Source organism: Lutra lutra, chromosome 2, assembly GCF_902655055.1.
Source record: "Lutra lutra chromosome 2, mLutLut1.2, whole genome shotgun sequence".
Lineage (NCBI taxonomy): Eukaryota > Metazoa > Chordata > Mammalia > Carnivora > Mustelidae > Lutra > Lutra lutra.
This window is the reverse complement of record NC_062279.1, coordinates 103,205,425-103,221,451: the sequence shown is the minus strand read 5'-3', so window position 1 is coordinate 103,221,451 and position 16,027 is coordinate 103,205,425. Positions and strand designations below refer to the sequence as shown.

Genomic DNA, 16,027 nt, shown 5'->3' with positions numbered 1-16,027 from the left:
GGTTAAGCCGCTGCCTTCGGCTCAGGTCATGATCCCAGGTCCTGGGTTCGAGCCCCACATCGGGCTTTCTGCTCAGCAGGGAGCCTGCTTCCTCCTCTCTCTCTGCTGCCTCTCTGCCTACTTGTGATTTCTCTCTGTCAAATAAATAAATAAAATCTTAAAAAAACAACAACAACAACAGGTGTGCAGAGCAAGGCAAGGTAGAAGAGTCACTAAAAGAGAAGGGTTAGACAGGGCTCTTTCGGATTTGGATTCTTTAAAAAAAATATTTTATTTATTTATTTGACAGAGAGAGAGATCACAAGTTGGCAAAGAGGCAGGCAGAGAGAGTGGGAGGAAGCAGGCTCCCTGCTTAGCAGAGATCTGGATGTGGGGCTCGATCCCAGGACCCTGAGATCATGACCTGAGCCGAATGCAGAGGCTTTAACCCACTGAGCCACCCAGGTACACCCAGATTAGGATTCTTTTTTTTTTTTAAGATTTTATTTATTTATTTGACAGAGAGAGATCACAAGTAGATGGAGAGGCAGGCAGAGAGAGAGAGGGAAGCAGGATCTCCGTCGAGCAGAGAACCTGATGCGGGACTCGATCCCAGGACCCTGAGATCATGACCTGAGCTGAAGGCAGCGGCTTAACCCACTGAGCCACCCAGGCGCCCCCAGATTTGGATTCTTAATTCCAATTTTACTCCTGGCTTCTCGGGGGCCTGGTAATGAAATTTAAATTTTGTGTGGCTCAGTTACTTGACGTCCTAAATAAAAGACTGAACTAGGTGTTTCATTCTAATTTTGAGTGTCCCTGAGTCTAAGTGCATTACAAGGTACTCTCTTTTCCTACATTGACCCTTGTGAGAGAGAGCACAACCATACCTAGCAGTGTCCTTATTGGGTTCGTGAATTGCTCAGCTTCCGCAGAAGCACAATTCATGGAAAAACAGAATCTGAAACCATCTTTGGGGTGACTTTTGAATGGGATGATATTTCACTTCTGGTGTGGTGTGAAGGCTTTGGCACGATGGGTGTGGGATCAGGTGGTCAGAGTGTTCTGTATTATTTAATCTGTTCCATTTGACTAGAGAAAATGGTCTATGTGTTGAGAATAAGAAGACTGGAGAAGATTTAAAGAGTGGAAAAGCTTATCTTTTTGTTTTCCCTGTAGGTTCTGGATGTAGCATTCATTTCCTAGCTTTGAAAATGTCTTTTGAATGATTACTTTATGTATCAATCAGGACTCTTCCATTTGTAGGTTAAAAAACTTCTTCATATGAATTAGCTTAAGTCACAAAGGCCATTCATTGTCTCAGGTTGGTGAAGAGTCTAGCTTCAGGCACAGGTATATCTAGGGGATTAACAATGGTGTTGGAAACCTGTCTCTGTGCATTTGTTCACCTTCTCTCACATGCTAGAAAAATGGCCTGAGGAAATCCCAGACGCATAGCAATCCTAGTCCAAAAAGATTTTTTTCAGTAGCTCTACCAGACAACGGACATGTTCCTTGGTCAGCCCCAAGTACATCACGTGGAAGGAAGCTCCTGTGGCATGAAGGTGGTCTGTTACTGGATGATGAGGATCTCAAGCAGGCAAAACCAACAGGCATTCACTACATTTTACTGGCCTAGATGACTTCTTCTATTTGGTGCTTATATTGCTCTTTCTTGTTCTCTGGCCCTTTTTGCTGCTTTTGCCCAAATGAAGTTATATGTTCCTAAAGCTTTTCTCTGCTTTCTGTGCTCGGTCTCCTGATGATCTCCTCCCCTCCCACTCATCTCTTATCTCCTCACAGAAGACAGCCACATCCTTATCTCTGGTCTCTACTTTTCCCAGAAAAAACTCCCTCACCATTTTCATCTGGTATCCCACAGGCATTATTACTTAAAATGTCTAAAACCTGGGAGAGGCGGGGTGGGGTTATGGATATTGGGGAGGGTATGTGCTATGGTGAGTGCTGTGAAGTGTGTAAACCTGGCGATTCGCAGACCTGTACCCCTGGGGATAAAAATATATGTTTATAAAAAAAAAAATGTCTAAAACCAAAGTGGCCATCAACCTCCCAAATGTGTTTCTTTTCTGAGGTCCCCAAGTCACCCCCGTGGCAATATCCTCTGTCTACCTTCTGGGAGGTCTAACCTCAAACTTGTTTTTGACAATTTCCTCTGCATATCATTTCTCTTTTATAGAAACTTTCCTAGTTTTTTATCATTATCTTTCATGAATTTAACACTTTTTCTCTGGGTTTTATGGATATGGGTGTGAGATTTATTTCTGCCACAACTGTTTGGTTTCTCGATGGAGAATCTTAGGACTTATTTACCTTTGTGTGATTTCTTTCTTAGTTGTCATCCTTCAGCTTCCCCCACCTTCCCCTCCTCCCATTAATATTATACCCAGACTTTTATGATTCCAGAAATATTTGTTGAATGAAGGAAAGCATTTATGCAATGCATAGTACAATTACATGCTTATGATACTTGTAGCATAGCACAACAGTAGTTGAAGTGATAAAGACAGATTTTATTCAAGAACTGCTGCAGTAGAGGAGAAGGGACCTCAGTGTAGGACTGGGCTCAGTTCCAAATACATCATGGACAAGTGGGGATTTATAGCCATGGAGCAGGTGGGGGTCCGTGAATGGAAAATTACTATGGGGAAACATCATGGGTGGGTGGGAGGGATTTGGGTTGAGCAAACTTAATAGGATTCTTGCTGAAGGCAGGCCAGGGTGATCAGATATGAAAGATGGAGGATTCTCTGTAAAATAACTTAGCAGGATTCTTGCTAAAACCGGACAGTGCAGGCCCTATAAGGATGGATGCAAGACTAAGGCTTCATGGGCTTAGAGGAACCTGACCAAATTTAGTCAAGTTCAGCGCCTTTATCATTATCCACACTGAGTAATTTCTTTTCTTTCTTTCCTTTTTTTTTTTAAGATTTTATTTATTTATTTGACACAGAGATAGAGGGCACAAGTAGGCAGAGCAGCAGGGAGTGGAAGAGGGAGAAGCAATCTCTCCGCTGAGCAGGGAACCCAATGCAGGCTCTAACCCAGAACTCTGGGGTCATGACCTGAGCCTAAGGCAGTTGCTTCACCAACTGAGCCACCCAGGCTTCCCATGCTGGGTAATTTCAAATTTTGCCTGACTCTTTGGCATTTATCACAAGGAGATTTTTAACTCTACAGAATGTTGGAGGAGGAAGTGGCCCTTATCATTCAACCCTGCCCCATCCCCTCCCTGTATTAGCATTTCCACAAAGATATGTCTGGGAAAGACGCAAAAATAGCAAAACAAAACAAAAATTTCTGGCTAGTCAGAATTAGTGAGGAAAAAGGAGTAGGAGAAGTAGAAGAAGTGCATGGAACTCTTTGGTTAAATGATTTCTTTCTTTCTTTTTTTTTTAATATTTTATTTATTTATTTGACAGAAAGAGACCACAAGTAGACAGAGAGGCAGGCAGAGAGAGAGAGAGAGAGAGAGGGAAGCAGGCTCCCTGCTGAGCAGAGAGCCCGATGCTGGACTCGATCCCAGGACCCTGAGACCATGACCTGAGCCAAAGGCAGCAGCTTAACCCACTGAGCCACCCAGGCGCCCCAAATGATTTCAAATATAATCTGAGATCACGTGTATGATATGAATCTCCACCCCCTTACCTCTACTCGTTCCTTACTTTGGCATTTCTTCTATAGAAGGCCCATTTGAGATTTAAGATCACCTTAATGTGGCAAGAGACTCAAGGAGTTTAAGTCAGACACTGAGAAATATCTTTAAGACGTCAACCCACTGAATATTAGGGTGTTGGCTTGCTGGAGTTTGCCTCTAGGAGCACAAAGCTCAAAGGACCACAGCAAACAGCAGGGTGTACTCTTGAGAATAGGGGTGTTGTAAAAACAAATGGATGGAAAGAAAAAAGCTCAGTCCATAAATGTAAAGCACACGGTAAAAAAGCTCAGGGGGTTTTATGAAGACATACTATTCAGGCTCATCATCCTCCCCTTGTGGCTCCTGCTAGTTTCATAATTTATTCCTTGTTTGTTTTGGAGCCTAAGGGGTGTGTTTGACAGGATGTTTGACCTTCCTCAACGGTTCCACCGGTTTTGTTGTCACCTCAGTGTTCCGGCACTGGGCTCTTATCCTGTTTGTCCTTGCCCTGGGAAACACCACCCTTTCTTAGACAACTGCTCTCTTTGTTGCCAGCTCAACTTTGTTAAATCAAAGCATTATGGAAATTGAGATTATAAAGCTAACTAGGCAGCTGCGTAAAGCTATGGGCATCCTACTTGCTGGCCAATAGCAAAATACTTTAAATAAATCAGTTCTGCCATTAACTGAGTTTTGCCACACTGCTAGGATTCTGTGAATATTCTCTCCTCATTCTAGGCAAGGTGTAGAGGGTTTTTTTTTTTTGTTGTTGTTGTTTTGTTTTTATTTTTAGTTTTTATTTAAATTCCAGCAGTTTCACCTGTGTGTTTAGTGATTTGGCACTTCTGGGCAATTACCGGGTGCCCATCCCGATAAGTGCACTCCTTAATCCCCATCCCCTATTTCCCGCATCCATCCACCCACCTCGTCTCTGGTTGCCATCAGTTTGTTTGTTCTCCATAGTTAAGAGTCTCTTTCTCAGTTAGGCGAGGCCTAGAGTTTTGTCATGTCTCCACCTCCTTGTTCTTTCTGGAGATGGAGCAGTTGCCAGTGTCCAGATGTTATTATCCACGACGACCTGTCCAGCCAAAATTTCTACATAGATGCTGCACAGATCTTCAAGACTCCAATAAGCTATTTTCCAGTACTGATTGTATGTTCCTTTGGCTACACGATTTTTTCCCCTCAGCTGTATGGAGGAGAGTGTCTTTAATGTTGTGTGATGCAAATTAAAACATTTTTGAGGGCAGTGATTTTCAAACTCTTCACTGCCAATTATAGTAAAAAAATGAATTTTACATTGTGATCCAGGAGTTGTGTGCTTGCTGTCTAACTGGAGCAAGTCTTACTATGTAACACTTACTCTTGTGAGGTGTGGTGGCTCTCTTAGTTTCTATTATATTTTTAGCTCCTTAAAAAATGCTGACTGTGACATAGTAAGTGGATTTCTTGACCCACTAATGAGTCACCATCTGAGTTTAAAAAGAACTGCTTAAAACAGTTTCAAGTTTTAGGAAGTCTTAGGATGCTGATTCTGAGAACACTTTGGAAATTATCTATGGGCAGCTTCCCATTTTCATCCTTGTTTAGAGTTGGAGGAACTTTAAGTCCAAGTAGGTTAAGACTTCCTTGTCGGGGAACAGTACCATTTGATGTTTATGCTACTATACCCATTTATTCCTGGAATCATGCTGTGGGCAGTTTGACCACATGGACTCTAATGTTTGAGTCTAGCCATTATGCTCCTGGGCGGCTTCATTGTGACAAAGAAATTTTTCCCACTTTCCTTCCTCCAGTTGAGCTATTTTCTCCTTCCAATAGCTTATTATCCCCCTAGTTGGCCAAGGCCAAAGGGAAGACTGTTAACAGACCATTGAGAGTGGTGTCTCCTCTTCTACAGATGACACACATCTATCCTTGTCATAAATCCAAACCCATTGTCATGGCTTGGACAAGAAATAGCTTTAGGCACATACTTAGGCATTAAAAAAGGCAAAGAGAGATGTCTAAATGTGAACTTTCTTTAAGGCATTTGCAATTTTATTTCGACACCTTCACACATCTTGGTGTATTGGATGTTTTTTCATCTTAGTAATCAGTAGTAAGTGATCTCTTTTTACCCGCATCTTACATTTTTAGTTTCATTGTTTCTGTTGTGAAGGGAATCGCAGAGCTTCATGGTCAAACAGTTAACACCAACTTTTGAGTTCTCAAATGCCATGCATAGAGTGTCAGTCAGCTCTTGCTGCCATAACAGAATATCATCAACTGGATAGCTTAAACGATGGAAATTAGTGTTCTCACGGTTTTGGACGCAGGAAGTTCAAATCGAGGGCTCAGAAGGGTCACTGTCTGTCTGGTAAAGGGTGTGTCTTTGGATTGCAAATGGCTGCCTTCTAGCTGTCTGCCATGGTGGAGAGAAAGGGCAGGCAAGCTCTTTGGTGTCTTTTCTTATAAGACCACTAATCTAGTTGGACTAGGACACCACTCTTATTACCTCATCTAACCCTAATTATTTCCTGAAGGCCCCAACTTTAAGTATCATTATATTAAGAGTTAGGGCTTCAATATATGAATTTTGGGGGAGAATGTAGTCCAGTCTGTAGCACAAAGCCAAGTAAGATCTTAGTGGGGTTTAAATATTGGCTGAAGCATGCAAAGAACTTTCCTGAATTGTACTTATTAAAGATAGACTCTTCTATTTGAGTGAATGGATATTTTTCACAGTCTGTAACTCTTAATGATTATTAACCACTGTAACACATTTAATTTCTTTTATATTCTCATAATGTAAGTATATGGATGATACATTGTTTATAGTTAAAATATGCCCAAGAATAAAATGATACCTTTAAAAAGTGATTTTCATAAAGATTTTTTTCCTAAAAATTTTATTAATAGTTAATGAATTTCTAAGCAGCCTAGTACTATTTTCAAAACCTTGTATAAGGAGAAAAGCTACCCACTGTCATTGAGAACAATACATATTTTAGCAAGTAACCATATGTGCTGAAGACATACTTTAAAACAAATATTTTAAGTTGGAATTATTGTTGCTGTCTAGAAGCATGGACGAATTTCTTAAGAAGCTGTAAGGGAGCCAGGTGTTTGTCTACAAGAAATGTTGCAGAGAGTTACTCCAATAGCCTACACAAAAGATCCAGTCCAAAGACAAAGAGAGAGGAGAGATTGAGAATATAGAATCTTCTTAAAGCTTTTGATTTGAAAGCTATTGGTCAACTTTTAATGTTTGTAAGTGCTTGGGAACTCCCAACCCAGTTCTTACCTTTTTGGGAGCCATAGGTAGACTATTGATCAAGAAGGACTTTTTGTTTTATCGGTTTTTTCTTTTCTTTTTTTTTGTATTTTTTTCTTGTTTCTAGGTTATAGAAGTAAGGACTTTTAAAATTTGGGGGTATAGAGTTAGTGCTGTGGGTCTAAATGAAATATTCTCTGTCTCTTTAAAGTATGTTTGCTGGCATGCTTTTACTATGTTAACACATACATGTTTACTTTGTTTATCCTGTTTCAGTGCCTATCAGCTGAAGAGATCTTTTCCCTTCATGGCTTTTCAAACGCTACTCAGATAAGTAGCTCTAACTTCTCTGTCATCTGTCCAGCAGTCTTACAGCAATTGAACTTTCATCCTTGTGAGGATCGGCCCAAACACAAAACCAAACCAAATATTTCAGAAGGTATGTTGTAAGTTTTTTCTCCTGTTTGTTTAAAAAGTCTATAGGCTGGTCTGAAATTGAATTAACTTCTTTCTTTGCTTTATTGCCTTTAATTAATCTATGTGAAGCTCCTTCTTAAAATACTTATATTCTGAAAGTATTTAGAGTAAGAATAATTAGAACTCATTTAAACTTCATGAACTGTGCTCTTCTATTTGTGGAGTCAAAATTATACTTGGTACTGCTTAAAAATTTTGTAAAATGCAATATTTGACTTTATTCTATTATTTATTTACCTATTTATTTATTTATTTACTTATTTATTTTTAGAGAGAGAGAGAGAGAGTGTATGGGATGGGGAAGGGACTGGAGGGGAGGGAGAGAGAATCTTAAGCAGGCTCCATGCTCAGCCCGCAGCCAATGTGGGGCTTGATCTCACAATGCGAGATCATGACCTGAACCAAAGTCAAGAGTCAGACACTTAACTGACTGAGCCACCCACATGGCCCCCCAATTCCTGATTTTAAATAAAACATGCTTTATACTGCTCATGTTGAATTGACATTAACTATTTGGCTCATAATTGATCAATTTCCATTACCTGTGCTTATCATATTATTTAAAAGCTTGTCAATTTATCTGTAATTTTCAGTAAAGGGATAGGGAATAGCATGGTTCTAGATTAAATATTAAGGTACTGAGTTATTACTGCTTTAATTTTTGTAAATGAAAGAAAAAGGCAGTGACTATTTTAAGTGCCTCTTATAGTATTGCCATAGATGTATTTCAAAGAATAACCTGCTGCAAAGAAATTTTAAAATATAAGAAAACAAGTGTGTGCTTACTATATGGTTGACACACTTAAACATGTAGAAGAATCCTTTTTTTTTTTTTTTTTAAGAATTCTTTTGCAGGGGCACCTGGGTGGCTCAGTGGGTTAAAGCCTCTGCCTTCGGCTCAGGTCATGATCCCAGGGTCCTGGGATCAAGCCCTGCATCGGGCTCTGTGCTCGGCAGGAAGCCTGCTTCCCTTCCTCTCTCTCTGCCTGCCTCTCTGCCTACTTGTGGTTCTCTGTCTGTCAAATAAATAAATAAAATCTTAAAAAAAAAAGAATTCTTTTGCAAGTGAAATAAATCATTTATTTGCCATCTATGTGCAGTTTCTTGGTATCCTCAAGTTGTTAACCTGACCCACATGGGCAATTTAGTTCTCATTTTTTTGTACATTATTCATTCAGTAGGTGCTTATTGAATGACATGCCAAGCACTGTTCTGGGCCTTGGGGATTCAATAGTCAACAAGAAAAATTCCCTGCCCTTTTAGGACTTAGCATATAATGGAGAAGAGAAATAATAAGTGTTTATAAAACAACCATAAATAATATAATTTCAGGATGTTAACTGCTAAAATAAAGTAGGTAAGGAATAGAAGGAAATAGTGGGCAAATGTGATTTTTGACAGGAGGTCTTTCTGATGAGATTGTTTTCAAGCAGAGTCCTGACTGAGGGGAGGGAGAGGACCAAGGTGAGATCTTCTCTGGGAAAAGAACATTCTCGGTCAAGGGAATGGTCAGCATAAGCTTGGGAATGAGCTTTGTGTCTGTAAGGAACAGCTAGAAAGTGTGTGCGTCTGGAACATGGTAAGCAGGAGGGAGAATAGAAGGAAATGATTGCTGGGGCCTAGTAGGGTACAGTAAGTACCCTTAGTGATGGCCTGTGAAGCCACTGGTCTGAGTGAGCACATCTGACCTGAGTATAAAGGACTATAGAAGAGAGAAATGATGGAGAAGAAAAGGGACACCTCAACAAAGGAAGTTCTTAGTCTACTGACTTTTGGATTCCTTTGTGTATATATGAATACTTTGATCTCTCTCTTACAACAATGATGAAAATATTGATAATAGCCAACTTATGTAGTACTTAATACATGGTGGATACTGTTCCAGATACTCGACCTATCTTAACTCATTTTACCGTCATATAGCTCTATGGCGTAGGAACTGCTGTCCCCATTTTACAACCAAGGAAACTTAGGTCCAGAGAGTTCTAAGTCGTTTGCTCAAGAATATACAACTTGTACATGATAAAGTCTGGTTCAAAACCAACTGTCTCAGCTTTAAGATCCTCATCCTCTTTTATAGTTTATTTACAAACACGAAGAACAGAAGGCCCCAGACATACTTTATTAATATAGTTAGCAATTTTATGACTAACAATAATTTCACAACTAATTGTTTAAGCAAATATTTTTCTAGATTACATACTAAATAAGAATATGTTTGTATCTCTACAAGTTTGTTTAATATGATTTGCATTTTATATTTAAAAGTAAATTCAGAAAATGTTTTACGTATCAACATTTAATAGTGTATAACATATGAAAAGCATAGGTTCTGAAGCCAGCCTACCTGGGCCCAAATCCCAGCTATGTTGGGCACATGACTATGTCTTTATACCTCTGTTTTCTTTTCTTTCTTTCTTTTTTTTTTTTTTTTACAGTTAAAGTAGTAGATCTGGTTTTTTTTTTAATTTATTTTCAGCATAACAGTATTCATTGTTTTTGCACCACACCCAGTGCTCCATGCAATCTGTGCCCTCTCTAATACCCACCACCTGGTTCCCCCAACCTCCCACCCCCCCACCTCTTCAAACCCTTCAGATTGTTTTTCAGAGTCCATAGTCTCTCATTGTTCACCTCCCCTTCCAATTTCCCCCAAATGCCTTCTCCTAATTTTTCTTATTTGAAACAGTATCTTTATCATAAGGTTACTATAATGATTAATAACTTAATATTTGTAAAGTGTGTAGAATATAGTATAGCATGTAGTTAGGCCCTATATATACATCTGTTAAATAAAATATATCTACCACATACATAATTCTGGACATAGGAGATGAAGCTTCAGAAAAAACAAGTCCTCTACTCTGTGCAGCTTAGTGACTGACATTCAGAAATGCTTTTAACCTTAATTCCAGGTTTCCTTTATTTTAGGAACTGGGAGGGTAGGATCAGAGAACTGGGAAGCAGGAAGTGAGAGCACTCCAGGGTCAACACTGCAAAGTCATAAAATGGAAAATCAATAGTTCTAAGTTACAAGATTAGACAGGCACCAAATATTTGGACAGAGACCCAATAAGGACAGAAATTCCTCTTAGGGTACACATTATCTTAGGAACTGAAATGGGGCTGGGGTGGGTGGGACAGGTTAGGAGAAGAGACAGAAAAATTTCTGGAGAATTAGTAATAATGAGTACTTCACCTGGTGAAGTACTCATTATTACTAATCTAAGATGTTTAATTTGACACTACATTGCCTTTATTTGGTGTACGCTTTTGTTTTATTTTAAAATGTGCGGTTGTGTGTGCAGCTGTGTTGAGCAATTTATTCAATATCTCTGTGCCTCAGTTGTCTCATCTGTCATATGGAGATAATTATAGTATGTCCCTCCTAGAATTGTTGGGGGTATCAAATGAATTAATATATGAAAATATCTGGAATAGTGCCTGGCACAGAGAAGGAAGACTATGTCTTCCCTCTTCTTAGACATGTGTTCGTAGGTTCACTCCATTTCCTGCTCCCTATGTAAGCCTCTTCTTTTCCCACAAATAAATTATTTTTTAAGTAAGGAAAGGCACTGGATTCTTGAGGTAACTGTTCACTTAATATAGAGCCAATCCTGAGTTCATTCAAAGATAAGAAAAACCAAAGTAAAACTAATTCAAAGGAGTCATGATATAAAGATTTTATAAACATGGTATGTGGTCTAATTACCTTTAACCAAAGAGCCATGGGAAGCCTGAGGAGCGAGGGACAGCTGCCTGGAAGAGCTGGGAAAGCCCTAGAGAAGATGTCTTGGAGTCGACTTAGAGAAACACCTGTGAGTTTCTCAGGCAAGGAAGATAGAAAGATGTTTTCAGATAAAGAATCACAAGAAAGGTAATTCTGTACTTGGAAAGCATTGTTAGCTTATGTTAGCATAAAGGCCATGTTGAGAGGTGTATAAATAACACTGGAAAAGTTGTGTGGGAGTCTGTTTATGAACAGCAATCTCGAACAGGGACATGAGATGATCCAAGTTGTGTTTCAGGATAGTGAGTCTGGTTGGTGGCCATGTCATGTAGGGAGAGAAGACTGTCTTAATGCTTCAGAAGAGGGAGTGAGCGCTGATGAGGACCTGAGCTCAAGGCATTGGCAAGGAGGACGGAGAAGCCGGAGTGAGATATGTCTCAAACAAAACTGATAGGATTTGGTCGTCAGTCATCTATGCGATTGACTGGTGTGGGTGAGATACTGAAATTGATTGTAACGTCTCTGCTCTCTGCGGAGGTCCCAGATTTCTAAGGGGGAAGGCGATGTGTTTCGTACGTGTATGCGATTTAGATTCAGTCTGGTACTGAGAAACTTCTTTGTGTTTTTATTTCAGTTTCAGCATTACATATCCTGTCTACTTAATGAGATTATAAATATTTGTTGAATGAATGAGTGCATGTAGGCTAGTGAAGGGACAGAAGGCTATTCATGTTAAAGGAAGCTACACATCGCTATACCATGGAGGGAGAGGTGGGATTGTGAGTCTTCTCTAAGGGGAGAGTGTAGGGGAGTAGATAGTATTGTTTTAGGTGATAAGGTAGTAAACGGGAATGAGGTGGACCTTCCTAGTTCCAATGAGATGACTTTGTAGGGCCTGGTCAGCGGTCTGGAACTGATAGGAAAGCATCTGGGGAAGATAAAGTCATAGTCAGTGCTGTGATGATTGTCGTGGAAACAGGAATGTTTACTCTCTGTTCGTTTTATTTGATATGCAGCATAGACAACCTGTATTGCTTTGTGTGCATATGTGCCTACACATTTCCCAGTTCTCCAAGCAGAAGATCTAGGCTCTTTGTTGGCAGGAACCATGGTTACGTCTATCTGTGTGGCTCCATAAGCATTTGCTAAGGTTGTTTATTTGTAGATAGAGTCACTTGAACTAAAATAATGGTGAGCAACCTTATAGTCATGAAGCACAATATAAAATATCTGCAGTTTCGCTGAGTCCCTTGGTTTTTTTAAAAACTAGAATATCTCTATGGGAGTAATGAAGCATATTGCTCATGTATATCAGCCCTAGAGCCAGACTGCCTGGGTTCAAAATCCAGCTTTCTGTCTGCATGGCTTGGGCATCTCACTGGAGCTCCGTATGCTTTGGTTTCCTCAACTGTATGGGGAAGGAGATAGTAGTCCTTACCTCACAGAGTTTTGTGAGGGTCAAATTCATGAATACATGTCAGTTTCCTTTCTTTCTTTATTTTTTCTTCCTTCCTTCCTTCCTTCCTTCCTTCCTTCCTTCCTTCCTTCCTTTCTTTCTTCTTTCTTTCTTTCTTTCTTTCTTTCTCTCTTTATTTCTTTCCTTCTTTCTCTCTTTATTTCTTTCCTTCTTTCTCTCTTTCAAGATTTTATTTGACAGAGTGAGAGTGAGAGAGAGCACAAGCAGGGGGAGCAGCAGGCAGAGGGAGAGAGAGAAGCCTACTCCCACTGAGCAGGGAGCCCAAGGCAGGGCTCCATCCCAGGACCCCGGAATCATGACCAGAGCAGAAGGCAGCTGCCTAACTGATGGAGCCACCCAGGTGTCCCTACATGTCAGTTTCTTAGCATGTATCTGGCAGTGGCAAATACTCATTAGCATTAGGTGTTGCTATAGTACTCCACCAAGAGTGTCGTAAGGAAAGGGGCCTAACATTTAAAAATGTTTTCTGGGCATTTTAAAGAAGTGAGAGGGCAGAGATAGCTTCCTCATCTTTCACGCTGTCCTTCATGCACAGCGGGTGGGGCATAGGTAAAGCCACGATGTGCGGTTCCAGGGCCTGCACTGCCGACCGCAGATGTCCTGGGTATGCTTCGCTTGCACTCCCATTGTGTCCTTAAACCAACCCCCCCACTCCAGGATAATTGGGGAAACGGAGGTCACACACGCCAGAGCTTAGGATAGATGTAGAGCTTAGGATAACATTCATTCATTTCATTGTAAGCAATATTAAGCACCTATTGGGTATACCAGACCTTACAGGACAGAGAATCAAAAGACTCGTCACCCCCTTCTGTCATCAGAGTCCTCATTGCACAGGATATTTTCACCCTGATCTGGGAGAGTTGGTCAACACAAGCTACTCCCTGGTTCCCACATGCTCCCCTCCTGAGTGCTCACCGTGTGGGGCTGAGTCCAAGTCCTGGGGGCCGAGGTGCTGCCTTCCCAAGGAAGTGCACTCCACAGGATCCTGCAGACCAGTGATTATGACAAGTGCAGTGTCCGCAACTCTGGTCACCTTGAAGCTAACTCCTACCCACCCATCTCCACCCCTACCCTCCACCCATCACTTTGTACTTTTCCCCTGAAACTCACACCGCCTCTATATTCCTCTGAAAGGCTGAATTTTAAATGAGGCTTTGAGCTACAGATGAAAGTAGGTGACTTGGAGCCTCTGGGGTTTAGGTGGTTTGTCACCATTCCAGATGTCTTCCACATTTCCTGCAAGCTAGAAAATTCTTTGAGCCTTTGAGTGGTTTAGGGCCGATGACAGTATAAGCAGTATTACTATTAATATTTATTATTCTGCTTTATGTTTACAGTTTTCTGCATAAATTTTGTTGAGAAGATCTTGTTATTTTAAAGAAGATCTGTTTCAAGCTTTTAAAGAAAAAGTTGTTTCAGGCTTCTTGTACAGTAAGATTTCATTTGGCTTCATTGCTCTGATTAATTTCTGCTCTTTACTTCTGATCTACAGTTTGGGGATATGGATTCCTGTCAGTGACAATTATTAATCTGGCATCTCTCCTCGGATTGATTTTGACTCCACTGCTAAAGAAATCTTACTTCCCTAAGGTTTTGACCTTTTTCGTGGGTCTGGCTATTGGGACTCTATTTTCAAATGCCATTTTCCAGCTTATTCCAGAGGTAAGGATCTTGGCTGTTTGTTTCTGTGAATAATTGTTCCTTTTAGATGTTTTAGCACTTTGTACATTTTAAGGCTCCATAATTCTCACAGCATTTTATGGTCTGGTTGATAGTGTTGAAGAAGAGAGAGCTGAATCACAGCAGATGAAAAAGCTTGTCTCAAGCTACAGGGGATATCAGTGTCAGAGATAAAATTAATATTCTAGGAGGCCAGCCACCAGGACGTGCCCAGACAGCTCTGGGACACCTCTGAGGGCCTGAAACTTTATTTTGTCTTGCATTTGGCAACCTTAATTTTTCTACATACTTTTATTATTATTTATTTTTTGAAGAGCCTGCAATGTCCGATTTATTGAAGAGATACCACAAAGTGTCCTCAGACATTCATTGTAGCTTTTATTTAAGTTTGTGTGTCTTGTCTGGTAGGAAAACCTGGGCTCTTCATAATTTCAAACCCTAGCTCTTGCCCCGTGTCCTTTAAACGGTAGATTATTTCATTCTCATGGGTATGTGTGGGTGTGAAAGAAATCTTTTCTTCTTTCTTGGGCCCAGCCCTTGAGTTCTTTATCTCTTTAGGGCCAACCAGGATCCTCTGGGTTTAAAAGGATCTCTCTTGGCAAAACAGTAATCCAAATGGCTTGTCATATTTGCTTTAAAAATTTGAATCTGGATATAATGGACAAGTATATTACTTTTAGAGAAAATGGATTACCAGTGTCTCATTTTTCTTTATTACTCATATCTAATATTATCTATAAAGGTGGGAATCGGTGCTTCTCCTTTACTATGAAAAGCTTTCTCTTTCAAGATAAATATTGCTGAAGGTAGGAAACTATCTTATAGTCGGGAAACTATAAGATACTCTGGGGGTTTTAGTAATAGAACTTCTTCTGGTTATAAGACTCCTGTATGATCTCTTACAGTTTGGTTACTTAAGTTTCAGAGTTTTTTTTTGTGTGTGTGTGTGTTTTTGGTGGTTAAATTCCCTATATTACCTGATCTGAAGATGGGCTTAGAACTTTGATGAAAATTGTATACTGAAAGATGTATTGTTTTCCAGAAATCAGGTTAAATTACTTGTTTTACCTGATTTTTTTTTTTCCTCTCTCAGGCATTTGGATTCAATCCCAAAAGTGACAACTATGTTGAGAAGGCAGTTGCTGTGTTTGGTGGATTTTACTTGCTTTTCTTTTTTGAAAGAGTGCTTAAGATGTTATTAAAGACATATGGTCAGGTAAATAGACTTTATTGAAAATGTTTGTTTGACCCCTTAAAGCTACTTTATATAGCTTTATAGGCAAATAAGGCAAGAATTTTATTCTTTTTTTTTTTTTTTTTTGAGAAAGAGGGAGAGAAAGCATGAGCAGAGGGGAGAGGCAGAAAGAGAGAGAGAGAGAGAGAATCTCAAGCAGGCTCCATGCTCAGTGCAGAGCCTGCCACAGGGCTCTATCTCACAACCCTGAGATCATAGCTTGACCTGAAATCAAGAGTCAGATGCTTAACTGACTGAGCCACCCTGGTGCCTCGGGAATTTTATTCTTAAAATTATGTGAACAGCTCAGTTATTAGACTTGTGAATGTGAGGAGAAAGGAAAGAGTCAGTATATTCATAAATATAAGAGAAATGATTCACAGTGTAGAATTTGGAATAAGTATCAATAATTTAATGTCAAGAAAAATGTGCACAATCTGTGTTCATTTGTGTTCATCAAAATAAGAAGGCATATATACCCTAACATGAGAAAACATAACATAATAAATGAAGATAACATTTGTAAGTCTAAAAAG

At 39.9% G+C, this 16,027-nt stretch overlaps 1 protein-coding gene across 2 annotated transcripts in view; it reads left to right on the top strand.

The window, feature by feature from the left end:
* The window catches only part of SLC39A8 (solute carrier family 39 member 8), an 88,141-nt gene that overhangs the window by 24,768 nt on the left and 47,346 nt on the right, over positions 1 to 16,027 (top strand). For both annotated transcript variants that reach the window (XM_047718091.1, XM_047718089.1), the window contains exons 3-5: positions 7,167 to 7,329; positions 14,070 to 14,239; positions 15,351 to 15,473. In XM_047718091.1, the coding sequence (XP_047574047.1) occupies positions 7,167 to 7,329; positions 14,070 to 14,239; positions 15,351 to 15,473 (456 nt within the window). The remainder of the gene's footprint in view (positions 1 to 7,166; positions 7,330 to 14,069; positions 14,240 to 15,350; positions 15,474 to 16,027) is intronic.